We start from the raw sequence: 14,575 nt of genomic DNA on the forward strand, positions 1-14,575 counted from the left end.
ATAGACCAAGAGGCAATTGTTTAAACAGAACAAAGGGATACTTCATGGTTTAAAATCAGGATGGCTGTCAGAGCTGTACCCTTTCACCATACTTATTCAATCTATATGCTGAGCAAATAATCCAATAAGCAGGACTATCTGAAGAAGGACATGGCATCTAGGATTGGAGGAAGATTCATTAACAGGGGATATGCAGATGACTCAACTCTGTTTTCTAAAAGTGAAGAAAACTTGAAACACTTACTGATGAAGATCAAAGACTACAGTCTTTAGTAGGGAGTTACACCTGAACATGAAGAAAACAAAAATCCTCACAACTGGACCAATAAGCAACACCACGATAAATGGAGAAAAGACTGAAGTTGTTAAGGATTTCATTTTACTTTGGTCCACAACCAATACCTATGGAAGCAACAGTCAAGAAATACGGTGTATGCATTGGGCAAATCTGCTGAAAAAGACCTTGTTAAAGTATTAAAGAGCAAAGATATCACTTTTGAAGACTGAGGTGTGCCTGATTCATGGTATTTTCAATAGCTTCATATGCATATGAAAGCTGGACAATGAATAAGTAAGACCACAGAAGAAATGATGGATTTTAATTGTGATGTTGGTGAGGAATACCGAATGTACCATGGACTGCTAGAACTAACAAATCTATCCTGGAGGAAGTACAGTAGGAAGACTCCTTAGAAACAAGGATGGTGAGACTTCGCCTCTTATACTCTGGGCTTGTTACAAGCAGGAACCAGTCCCTGGAGAAGGACATCATGCTTGATAAAGTAGATGGTCAGTGAAAAAGAGGAAGACCCTCAGTGAGATAGACTGACACAGTGGCTGCAACAATGGGCTCAAGCACAGCAACAATTGTGAGGATGGTGCAGGACTAGGCAGTGTTTTATTCTGCTGTACGTGAGGTCACTATGAGTCAAAATTGACTTGATGACAACTAACAACAACAGGCTTAAAAAAGCCTATTCAAGAACCAACCTTACTAACACCAAGAAAAAAAGAGCTGAGTAGAGTGCATCCTTTGGACCTGGGGTCCCTGTACCGAGAACCTCCTAGATCAAGAAGGCATAGAGAGACAGCTGAAACATCAGAGACAGCGAGAGATGGCAAGAAGCAGCAGCAGAGAAATGGTAGCAGCAGAACCAGGAGACCAGCACAAGATGGCGTGCTGGGCTTCCTGGCCCACAGACCAAAGTGGCTATAATGGATATGCTGAACCACAGAGCAAGATAGCTGAGAGTCTTCTGGCAGGAGGCTTCCTGGCTAAGTAGACTGTCTTCAGGTACTTATCAGCAAAGCTGAAGAGCTTCTTAACACTTGCCTAAGCAGAAAACAGGCCAGGCCTGAGCTGAGCCAAGGTCCAAGAGAAGAGGCATGCCCTGAGGAGACCAAGAGGAGCTGACAGCTACTCTGTACTGAAGAAGGGACACTTTGCCTATATACTTCCTGATCCTGATTCAGAGTTGTAACCTGTTACTTCGCTAATAAACCCGGTAATCGGAGTACTACCTTTGAATTCTGTGTGACCACTGCAGTGAATTGCAGTGAAATGTAGGAAGTATGAATCTAGGAAAATTGGAAGTTGTCAAAAATGAAATGAAACATGTAAAGATTGATATCCTAGGCATTAGTGAGCTGAAATGGACTGGTTTTGGCCATCTTGAATCAGACAACCATATGATCTACTATGCTGGGAATGACAAATTGAAGAGGAATGGCGTGGCATTAATAGTCACAAAGGCTGTTTCAAGATCTGTCCTGAAGTACAATGCTCTCGGTGATAGGATAATATCCATTCGTCTACAAGGAAGACCCATTATTACTACTATTATTCAAATTTATGCACCAACCACCAATGTGAAAGATGAGGAAATTAAAGATTTTTATCAATTTCCACAATCTTAAATTGACCAAACATGCAATCAAGATGTGTTGCTTATCACTGGTGATTGGAATGCAAAAGTTGGAAACAAAGAAGAATTACCAGTTGCTGGAAAATTTGGCCATGGTGACAGAAATAATGCTGGAGATCCCATGATAGAATTTGCAAGACCAATGACATTCATTGCAAATACCTTTTATCAACAATACAAATGGCACTATACACGTGGACTTTGCCAGATGGAGTACACAGGAATCAGATTGACTACATCTATGGCAAGAGGCAATGGAAAAGCTCAATATCTTCAGCCAAAACAAGGCCAGGAGCTGATTGTGGAACAGACCATCAACTGCTCATATGCAAGTTCAACTTGAAGTAGAAGACAATTAAAACAAGTCCACTAGAGCCAAAATATAACCTTGGATACATCTCTCCTGAATTTAAAGACCATCTAAAGAATAGATTTGATGCATTGAACACCAATGACTGAAAACCAGAAGAATTACAGGATGACATCAAGAGTACCGTCCATGAAGAAAGCAAGAGGACATTGAAAAGATGAGAAAGAAAGAAAAGACTAAAATGGATGCCAGAAGAGACTCTGAAACTTGCCCTTGAACGGAGAGTAGCTAAAACAAATGGAAGAAATGACAAGATAAAAGAGCTGAACAAAGGATTTCAAAGAGCAGTTTGAGCAGACAAAGCCAATTACTATCATGAAATGTGCAAAGACCTGGAGTTAGAAAACCAAAAAGGAAGGACACGCTTGGCATTTCTCAAGCTGAAAGAACTGAGGAAACAATTTAAGCCTCAAGTTGCAATACTGAAAGATTATATGGGCAAAATAGTGAATGATGCAGGAAGCATCAAAAGAAGACGGAAGGAATACAGGGTCACTTACCAAAAAGAACTAGTCGATCTTCATCTATTTCAGGAGGTGGCATATGTTCAAGAACCAATAGTATTGAAGGACGAAGTCGAAGGTGCACTGCAAGAATTGGCGAAGAACAAGGCTCCAGGAATTGATGGAATACCCACTGAGATGTTTCAACAAACGGATGCCCCGCTGGAGGCACTTACTCAGTTATGCCAAGAGATTTGGAAGACAGCTGCCTGGCCAACTGACTGGAAGACATCCATGTTTGTACCCATTCCAAAGAAAGGTGATCCCACAGAATGTGGAAATTATCAAACAATATCATTAATATTTCATGCAACTAAAATTTTACTGAAGATAATTCAAAAACAGTTGTAGCAGTATATTGACAGAGAACTTCCAGAAATACAAGCTGATTTCAGAAGAGGACGTGGAACGAAGGATATCATTGCTGATGTCAGACGGATCTTGGTTCAAAGCAAAGACTCCCAGAAAGATGTTTTTTGACTATGCAAAAGCATTTGATTGTGTGGATCATAACAAACTGTGGATAATATTGAGAAGAATGGGAATTCCCCAACACTTAATTGTACTCATAAGGAACCTGTACGTAGATCAGGAGGCTATTGTTCAATCAGAAAAAGGGAACACTACATGGTTTAAAATCAAGAAGGGAGTGTGTCAGGATTGTATCCTTTCACCATACTTATTCAATTTATATGTTGAGCAAATAATCTGAGAAGCTGGACTATATGAAGAAGAATGTGGCATCAGGATTGGAGAAAGAATCATTATTAACAACCTGCGATACACTGACGACACAACTTTGCTTGCTGAAAGTGAGGATGACTTGAAGTACTTACTGATGAAGATCGAAGAATACAGTATGCAGTATGGATTACATCTCAATATAAAGAAAACAAAAATCCTCACAATTGGACCTATAAGCAACATTACTATAAATGGAGAAAAGATTGAAATTGTCAAAGATTTCACATTGCTTGGTTCTACAATCGACACCAATGGAAGCGGCAATCAGGACATCAAACGACGTATACCACTGGGCAAATCAGCTGCAAAGGACCTCTTTCAAGTGCTGAAGAGCAAAGATGTCTCCTTGAGGACTAAGGTGCACCTGACACAAGCCATGATATTTTCAATTGCCTTATATGCATGTGAGAGCTGAACAATTAATAAGAAGGACCAAAGAAGAGTTGATGCTTTTGAGCAGTGGTGTTGGCAAAGAATGCTGAAAGTACCATGGACTGCTAAAAGAACTAACAGGTCTGACCTGGAGGAAGTGCAGCCAAAATGCTCCCTGGAGGCGAGAATGGCCAGACTTTGTCTCACATACTTTGGTCATGCTGTCAGAAAGGACCATTCCCTGCAGAAGGATGTCATGCTTGGTAAGGTGGAGGGTCGATGAAAGAGGGGAAGGCCCTCAACGAGATGGACTGACACAGTGGCAGCAGTGATGGGCTCAAGTATAGCAAGAATCATGGAGCTGGCTCAGGACCACGCAGTGTTTCATTGTGCTGTGCACAGAGTCACAATGAGTCAGAGACGACTCGATGGCACCTAACAACAATAACAACAACTGCAGTGAATTAATTATTGAACCCATAGAAATGTAGAGTGCTGTGGGAGGGACAGATGGTGTCACAATTGGTAAAAAGGTCGGAGACAGGAGGTATCTGACCTCTACCTCATAGGAATCAGTCTTGGGTTGACGCTGACTTTGATTCTCTCTCTTCCCCCTTGTGAAGTTAGATGACGAGGTATGAAGCTGCTGTGCCATTATTATACCTAACTTATACAAACATTAGGAGCTCTGGTAGCATAGTGCCTAAGGCACTTGACTGCTAACCAGAAGGCTGGCGGTTCAAACCCACCAGCAACTCCTCGGAAGGAAGATTGGGCAATCTACTTCCGTAGTGATGCTGCCTTGGCAACCCAAGGAGAGGTCACTATGAGTCGGGTCTGACTTGATGACACATAAAAACAACAACAACAACAAATACAAACATTAACTCAAAATGGATCACAGATCTAAATATAAAACAATAAAACTTCAAGATGATAAAAGAGAAGAGAAAATCTCTGCGACCTTCAGTTAGACAAAGATTTCTCAGATATAATACCAAAAGCACAATTCATAAAGAAATAATTGATAAATTAGACTTCTTCAAAATTAAAAACTTTTGTTCTATAAAAGACCCTGTTGAGAATGAAAAGATAAGTCATAGAGTAGAAGAAAATATTCCCAAAAAACATACCTGAAAAATGTATTCAGAATACATATATAGATATACAGATAGATAGATAGATCTATCTATATGAAACTCTTATAAGTCAATACCAAGACAAACCCAATAATTAAAAAAAAGGGAAAAATGATTTGAAGAGACTTCACCAAAGAAGAAACAGAGGTGGCAAATAAGCCCATGAAAAGACACTCAACATCATTAATTATTAAAGAAAGCAAATTAAAACTGAAACAAGGTATCATTATACACCTATTAGAATGACTTAAAAAAAAAAGATAACAATAGCAAAGCTGGCAAAACCAATGGCAATTGTTCTCATACATTGCTGGTGGGAATGCAAAATGGCATAACAACTCTGAAAAACAGCCTGGCAGTTTCTTATACACACACACTTAGCATATAAACTAGTAATCCCACTCCTATGTCTTTACCCAGGAGGAAAAAAAAACTATGTTCTCACAAAATTCCGTACATGAATTTTTATAGTGGTTTGATTACTAATTGCTAAAACTTATAAATTCATGAACAGATAAAAAAACTGTGGCATTTCCATCCAATGAAATATTACCTGCCAATCAAAAGGAACAAACTACTGATACAAACTAGTGATGACTGAACCTGAAATACATTATGTGAACTCAACTCAAAAGACTGCTTACCATATGATTCCACTTAAGTTATTTTCTGGGAAAGATAAAACTAAAGGGTTGGAAAACAGGCCAGTAGTTGCCAGGGTTTAGCAGTGAGAGTAGGTGCTCACCACAAAAGAATAGTAGGAGAAACTTCTTTTAGACAGAGATGAAACTATTTCACATCTTGATCATGGTGACTACCTGCTCGATTCATTCATCCAAACTCATAAAACTATATACCAAAGGTATTGAGGAAGAGGAAGACACAGAGAAGTACATGGGAGTACAGACAACAAAGATGAACACTTTTGCACATACAGTACTGTGTTGTCAGTGATGGCAAACATTGATATACAGGTGGATGGATAGATGGGTGAGCAGATTGAGCAATTAGATATGTCTATGTAGGTGGGAGTGTGCCCATGACCATGTACAGGGTTAAGCAGACAATGTTTCTACAAATGTATTTGTATGTTCTATAAGAATTTCCAGGTATACAGTCAAGCTGACAAGGGACAAGATTGTAGTAGTCACTTCTTGGCCACAGCCAGCTACCCGGAAGGACCCAGTAGTTGGATCTGTGGGCTTGGGACTATGGTCGCAGGGGACATAAGCTCAAGTGGCATAGCATACTACACAAAAACACTGTTCCACATCCTACTTTGGTGAGTAGTGACTGGGATATTAAAAGCTTACAAGAGGCCATCTAGATGCAACAATGAGTCTCTCCTCATCCAGAGCAAAGAAGAATGAAGAAAACCAAAGACACATGGAAACAATTAGTCTAAGCGACTGGTACACCATGTGAACCCCAGCCTGTACAACTATGAGACCAGGAACTAGATGGTGTCTGGGTATCACTCTCAACCACTCAGAGGGGGATCTATGTAGGAGATACTGGATAGAGTGGGAGAACAATGTGGAACAAAACTCAAGATCATTTAAAAAAAAAAAAAGGGATCAGGTTTCTGGTCTGATAGAGCCTGGTGGAACCACTGAGACTATGGCCCCTAGCTGCCCTTCAGGTCTGGAATTGAACCCACGCCTGTGACTTCTAGCCAAACAAAAGACAGGCATATGAGCTGAACATTTACATTAGATAGATGCATTCCTTGGAGAGATCAATCATGGGAGAAAGAAGGGCTGGGTATACATAGGGAGACAGCTTGGGGGGCAAGAGTGTATGGAAGGGAAGGACACAGGGAAGAAGTGGTTATGGGGAGGGGGTAGGAGAAGAGCTGGTGCACTATGGGAGATTGCAGTTGGTGTCATGAGACAACGTATGTGTGAATTGCTGTATGATTTGCTCTATAAACTTTCACCCAAATTACAATAAAAAAAAACTATACACCAAAGAGTGAATTTTACTGCATATTAAATTAAAAAAATTAAATGTCTTGAAAAATCGATCAGTAACTAAGTAAATTTGTTGATGCATTGAAGAGCATCTTATTCAGATGCAGAAAACACCATTTATTACTATTAGTTATAGACAGATGCTTAGAGGAACAGTTTACCGGTGCTGGGACTGCAGTCTTTCCAGTGGTTCAGCCTTCCGTTGAAGTCCTTCCTGAAATATCACATCTGCTTTCTTAAAGTTTTCTCTAGCTTCATATTCTTCAGCCCATGAGATATAGAACTGAGCAAGTGAAATGCCAATTCCTTGGTTGTGTAAATAATTGTACATATCCAAAGGTTCATTGCATAAATGTCCCTGTTACAAATTTAAAATGTTAGTAGTTAATTAGTTTCAATTCACTTACTGAATGCCTATTAGGTGTCAAACAATCACTGGTTATACTATACGTGGTTCCTGCATTGAAGAAAAAATAATATAATGAAATAAAGACTATACTTGTTGTTGTTGTTTGCCGTGGAGTCAGATCCGACTCATAGCGACCCCTCCTTGGGTTTCCGAGGCAGTATCACTACGGAAGTAGATTGCCCCATCTTCCTTCCGAGGAGTGGCTGGTGGACTTGAACCGCCAGCCTTCTGGTTAGCAGTCAAGAGCCATAGCCACTATGCTACCACAGCTCCCAAAGACTATACTAAGAGGACGTAAAAAAAGAGACAAAAGCGAGGGATTAAAAGGAGATGTGGAGGAAAGGCTTCAAGAAGTGTTGACATTTGAGTTGGCCTGGAAGAAGAAACAGATTTTCATCAGGTGGAGAATGGGAAGGAAGGGGCATTGTGGGCAGAGAAAATAGCATAAGCAAAGACAGAGGAGACTGAAAGTACACACAGGTACAGGCAAGATATAAGCCTGCAGAAAAAGGTGTGACAGGTCTTCAATGTCAAGCTAACAATTTTGAATTTACCTGATACTCCACGTATGTGTGTTGAAGTAAGAAAGCTGTTAAGCAAAGGAATGAACAGAGAAATCTGTTGGCGTGTTACTCTCCTTCCTCCCCTGAGGATAATTCTGTCCTGTCCAGTTAAAATACTTGAATCACCTATAGAGAGAGGCTCTTCCCCAAACAAAGGTACTGCTGCCATGTGATGCTGCCTACATCTCCTGTTCACTACAGCTGTATGAACCAATTATATTTAAAATAAATAAATAAGTCATGGCCCATGGTGAGATATATAAACCTTGTGATCAATTTTAAAGGGGTAAAATATGTTATATATTTAATTCAATCTTTAAAGTAGAACCAATTTAACAAATACTGAGTATTTACTAAATGTTTAATATCTACTAAATGGCTCGGGTTTTCCCATTCTTTATTGTACCAGATGCCTCCAGAGAAAATATCTTGCTTTAATATTTTAAACTCAGATGGAAGTTAAGACTCACCAATTTAAGCCAAAGATTGAGAAATCGAGGATCACTATAATACCGTTTTTCTCCTTGTAGTGCTTCTACAGCTCTCTCTAGTAATGTTGACATGTTACTCTCCTTCCCTCCTTGAGGATAGTTCTGCTCTGTCCAGTTAATATATCTGAATGGGAAGAAAAGGAAAAGAATATTTTTTAATTGAACATATACTTTTTATTCTTGCTTTAAGACCCATTCTGGATTTTCTAATATATTGAAAACAGAAATATCTAATATATTAAAACCATGTTTATTTAGTTACCTGCAAAGACATACTCTACACCTATATCTCTCAAACTTTTCCAAAGCATTTTTAATATATGCTTCTGGGAAATACTAAGGATGGGAGTGAAAGGGTATAGGTCAAAATTGAACACCACAAACTAGAAATTTCTTCATTCATGAACACCTCAGGAAGATACACCATGATTATTCTGGCTCTCTTTGTCTCCAAGACACCACTTATTATTTTGACACACTGCTCCATACAGAACTAAGATTGTAAGGACTCATGTTAAGTTTCTTTTGCCTTTATTAAGTAAAAAGACTCACCTATCCCAGACATCCAGAGGGTCATTTCCAGTGTAAAATCGAATTTCAGATTCAAATGCCCTGAAAATTAAACAGATAATGTTAGCATATGCAATACAGCCAAAAACCAGATGAACAAAGACCACCTCCACTTCAATTCATTTATTAAGTGCAGCCAGAATGCTCTTTTGAAGTGAGAATTCCCAGACTCTGTCTCACCTCTTTGCTCATGTTGTCAGAAGGGATCAATCTCTGGAAAAGAATATCATGCTTGGTAAAGTGAAAAAAGGAAAAACCTTAAATTAGATGGCTACAATGATGGGCTCAAGCATAATAAGGATTGTGAACATGGCATAGGACAGGGCAGTGTCTCATTCTGTTGTATACAGGGTTAAGTTGGAGCTAACTCGACAGCACCTAACAACAACAACATAATCTAGGATAACTACACTAGAGTTTGAGAGTTTATAAAACAAGAAGAATAGAAATAATTAGGATTCTGTCTTTGAGTAACTAGATAAAACCACAGGGGGGACATGTAGAAATTAGATAAAGGAATTTGAAGACCCTATATAGAAAAACAGTATTACGCAGCAGTTAAAAGCTCTGAAAAAAAGATTCCTTATGTTCAGAGCCCAGCTCTACCAATCACTACCAGAGGGACACTGGATAAGCTACTTAAACTCTATTTTAAGTTTCCTCATCTGTAAAATGGGGATAAGAATAGTACCTATCTCATTAGATTGATTAGTGTTAAATATAAAGTGCTTACAACAGTGCCTAATACATTGTAAGTACTCAATAAATAACAATTATTATTTTACATCTACATGATCCTGTTGGATAAACTACACATACACAAAAATACATAGAAATATTTAAAATATTAAAGAAAAATATGGGTAAGATTAGTCAAATAGTAAGATCATATATAATTTATGGAATGCCTTAAAGAAAGTGTGAAATAGGACTTTGCAAAGAGTCAAGGAAAGGCAAAGGGCTAAGATAAAGGTAAGACTGAATAGTTAGAATAGAAAGGAAGTATCAGGTAATAAGCCACAATTTGAATAAATGTACAATCAATACAAACTACATTAAGAGGCTATGTTTGATATAAAAAAATTAAAATAGTCCCTGACATAAAGAATTCTATATTCTAGTAAGAGAAGATAAAAAAATGAAAATTTAACCAACAATACAAAGCAGTATAAAATATTACAATTGCCTAGAATGGATAGTGTGGTGGTTAAATTTGTACGTCAACTTGGCTGGGCCTGGTTGAGTGGCTGGGCAGCTGGATGTAGAACTCCCCATGATGAGACTAGTAATCAACTCCATGGTGGAATCTACTGTGAGCAGCTGTGTACCTGCCTTAGGGATATGGTCTGCTTCCTGTATATAAGGAGAAGACTTGGGGAATGGTCTCTAGCTTGTGGCACCATTGAACCCTGTGTGTAGTCATGTCATTGTTCAGCAGCCTGTCAAGCTCTGCCGACCTTGGGACTTTCAGTGGACTTGAATTAATGGCCTGCTGTGTGGTCTGATAACATTGGGACTGTGCCTTTTTACTTGTCAACCTTGGGCTTGTCAGTCTCAGCAGCCAGTAGGTGCCTGTGATAGTTGGAGCTGTGTGTCAACTTGGCTGGATCCCAGTTCTGTGTGGTTGTTCCCATCATGGGATTGGATTGTGTTCTGAGTGGCCAATCTGCCCAAGGGGAGTTTCCCTAGGGGTGTGGCCTGCTTCCAGGATATCCAGGGACATCCTGGGAAGTGGGACATTCCTCTGTGGATCGGGATTCTGTGGTGCTACCTGCAACTGTTTGTGAGTGAGCAGCCCACCATTCGGCCTGGAGATCTTGGATTTGTCATTCATTGGAGTCAACAGCTGGTGTACTGCCTGCCAGCCTTGAGCTTCTCGGCCCCCTGTGGGGAAAAGCCTCCAGCCTGACTTTTGCTTCAAGGACTCTGGACTTGGCCAGCTTCTATATGTTTGTGAGCCATTTTCCTAAGATAAATTTCTCTCTCTCTTTATACATAAGCTTTGCTGGTTTTTGTTTCTCTAGAGAACCCAGTCTAACACAGTGCCTGAGTGAAGAAAAGCTGCTAGCTCCAGTGAGGCAGGAGCAGGAGCAGGAGCCATAGCTGAACCCCAAGGTTGTGAGGCTTTCACCCAGGCCCTAGAACCTGGCACTTTGAACTCAGACTTCTAGCCTCCTGAACTATAAGAGAATAAATTCCTGTTTGTTAAAGCCATCTCATTTGTGGTATATTCCTGTCAGAGCAGCACTACATAACCAGAACAGCAGTACTAGGTAACTAAGACAGAATGCTTTAAATGCAAATATAAAGACTCAGCAATTCCATTCCTGGTATTTATCCAAGAACGATGAAAATATTAAAAAAAAAAAAAAAAAAAAAACTGCCGTCGAGTCAAATCCGACTCAAAGTGACCCCTCCTTGGGTTTCTGAGGCAGTATCACTACGGAAATAGATTGCCCAACCTTTCTTCCAAGGAGTGGTTGGTGGGTTTGAACCGCCAGCCTTCTGGTTAGCAGTCAAATACCTTAGGCACTGCCACCAGAGCTCCAAATGAAAATATATGTCCACAAAAAAGTCTTTGTAGGACTTGTCCATACTTGCACTAGGAGACCATGTGATCCATAGCTTACGTGACTATGAAACCAGAAGAACTAGATGGTGCCCGAGTACCTGTCAACCACTCAGAAGGGGATCGGTGAAGGGGATCCTGGATAGAGTGGGAGAACTATGTGGAACAAAACTCAAAATCAGAAAAAAAGACCAAGTTTGCTGGTCTGATAGAACCTGGTGAGATGCCTGAGGCTATGGCCCCTAGTTACCCTTCAGGTCTAGAAAAACTCACTCCTGTGGTTTCCAGCCAAACAATAGACAGGCATATGGGGTGAACTTTTACATAATCCCTCCTTAGAGGGATTCATTCTGGGAGAACAGAAGGATAGTGTTTACACAGGAAGATAGTTCAGAGGTGGGAGTGCATGGGAGAGAATTAGGGAAGAGGTAATTACAGGGAAGAAGTAGGAGTAAAGTCGTTACACTGTGGGTAGTTGCAGTCAATGTCATGACACAAAATGTGTATGAACTGCTGTATGGAAGACGAATTTGCTCTGTAAACTTTCACCCAAATCACAATTAAAAAAAAAAAAAAGAATATCCATACTTAAGATGGAACATTGTGAAAATGTCACTACTACCCAAAGCAATCTATATATTCAATGCAATCACAATCCAGATCCCATCAACATTCTTTAAGGATGTGGAAAAAAAACATCATTAATTTTATATGGGAGAGCTTTGGTAGCGAGTGTCTGAGGCACTTGACTGCTAATCAGAAGGCTGGTGGTTCAAACCCACCAGCCACTCCTTGGAAGGAAGGCTGGACAATCTACTTCCGTAGTGATACTGCCTCAGAAACCCAAGGAGGGGTCACATAACAACAACAACAACAATTTTATATGGAAAGGAAAGAGACTTCAGATAAGCAAAGCACTACCGAAAAAGAAAAACAAAGTAGGAGGTCTAACACTCCCAGCTCTCAAAATCTACTATACAGCCATAGTCGTCAAAACACCCTAGTATTGGTACAACGACAGACACATAGACCAGTGGAACAGAACTGAGAACCCAGAAATAGATGTATCGACCGATGGTCAGTTGATCTTTGACAAAGGGCCAAAATCCATTAAATGGGGAAGAGATCGCCTGTTTAACAAATGGTGCTAGCAAAACTGGGTATCTATTTGCAGAAAAATGAAACAAGATCTGTATCTCACACCATCCACAAAAACTAACTCCAGATGGATCAAAGACTTAAATGTGAAACCTAAAACTATAAACACCCTCAAGGAAAAAGCAGGGGCAAATTTACGGGGCTTCAATAGACAGTCATAAATAGACTGTCAAGCATAACCCAAAATGCACAAACAGCAGAAGATAAACTAGATGGAAAGGAACTTCTAAAAATTAAATTTTTATGTGCTTCAAAAGACTTCCCCAAGAGTCAAAAGAGAACCTACAGATTGAGAAAAAATACTCAGCAACAACATATCTGACGAGGAACTTATCTCTAAACTTTATAGAAAACTCCAACACCTAAACAACAAGGAAACAAATAATCCAATTAAAAAGTGAGCAGAAGACATGAATAGGCACTTCACCAAAGAGGATATTCAGGCAGCCAACAAATACATGAGGAAATCTTCACCATCATTATAGAGATGCAAATCAAAACAACGAGATACCATCTTGCCCCAACACTAATAGCAAAGTTCAACAAGACAGAAAATAACAAATGCTAGTGAGGATGTGGAGAGATTGGGACTCTCATACACTGCTAGTGGGATTATAAAATGATACAACCACTGTGGAAAGCAGTATGGCAATACCTTAAAAAGCTGGAATTACAAATACCATTTGATCCAGGAATCCCATTACTAGGAGCTGTTCTTGTTAGGTACGGTTGAGTCATCTCCGACTCACAGCGACCCTATGCACAGCAGAATGAACCACCACCCAGTCCTGTGCCAGCTCCGCGATCCTTGCTATCTGTGGTAATTATGTTTGTGTGTCAACTTGGCTAGGCATGGTTGAGTGGCTGGGCAGCTGGTGGTAGTTATTCCCCATGATAAGAATGGCAATCAACTCCATGGTGGGATCTACCACAAGCAGCTGAGTAGCGCCTTTGGGATGTGGTCTGCTTCCTGTAAATAAGGAGAAGCCTTGGGAATGGTCTCCAGCTTATGGCATGCTTGAACCCTGCATGTAGCTGTGTCATTGTTCAGCAGCCTGCTATGCTCTGCCAACCTTGGGACTTACAATGGACTTAAGTTAATGGGCTGCCGTGTGGTTTGGTAATACCGGTACTGTGCCTTTTTACTTGTCAACCCTGGGGCTTCTCAGCCTCAGCAGCCAGCAGCTGTCTGAGTGAAGAAACGCCTCTAGCTCCAGTGGGCCAGGAGCAGGAGGCAGAGCTGGACCCCAAGGTTGAGGAGCTTTTACCCAGCCCCTAGAGCCTGGCACTTTGAACTTGGACTTAAAGCCTCCAATTATAAGAATAAACTCCTGCTTGTTAAGGCCATCCCATCTGTGGTATATTTCTGTCAGAGTGGCACTAGGTAACCAGAACACTATCCTTGAGCCCAGTGCCGCAGCCAATGTGTCAATCCATCTTGTCAAGGGCCTTCCCCTTCTTTGATGACCCTCCACCTTACCAAGCATGACTTCTTCCAGGAAATGGTCCCTTCTGATAACATGACCAAAGTAGGTGAGACGAAGTCTGGCTATTCTCACTTCCAAGGAGCATTCTGGCTGCACTTCCTCCAAGACAGATTTGTTAGTTCTTTTAGCAGTCCATGGTACTTTCAGCATTCTTCACCAGCACAACTCAAAAGCATCAACTCTACTTCAGTGCTTCCTATTCATCATCGTCCAGCTCTCACATGCATATGAGGTGACTGAAAATATCATGGCTCGTGTCAGGTGCACCTTAGTCCTCAAAGAGACATCTTGTTCCTCAGCAC

General features: G+C 40.4%; 1 protein-coding gene across 1 annotated transcript in view; it reads right to left on the bottom strand.

Moving 5' to 3' along the window:
* Nucleotides 1-14,575, bottom strand: part of BUB1B (BUB1 mitotic checkpoint serine/threonine kinase B) — a 100,731-nt gene that overhangs the window by 64,294 nt on the left and 21,862 nt on the right. Inside the window, 3 exon segments of the mRNA XM_042780894.1 lie at nt 7,188-7,384; nt 8,469-8,613; nt 9,042-9,101. Of these exon segments, the coding sequence (XP_042636828.1) occupies nt 7,188-7,384; nt 8,469-8,613; nt 9,042-9,101 (402 nt within the window).

Source organism: Orycteropus afer, unplaced genomic scaffold (assembly GCF_000298275.1).
Source record: "Orycteropus afer afer isolate SDZICR_OR568_19922 unplaced genomic scaffold, OryAfe1.0 scaffold00068, whole genome shotgun sequence".
Taxonomy (NCBI): Eukaryota; Metazoa; Chordata; class Mammalia; order Tubulidentata; family Orycteropodidae; genus Orycteropus; species Orycteropus afer.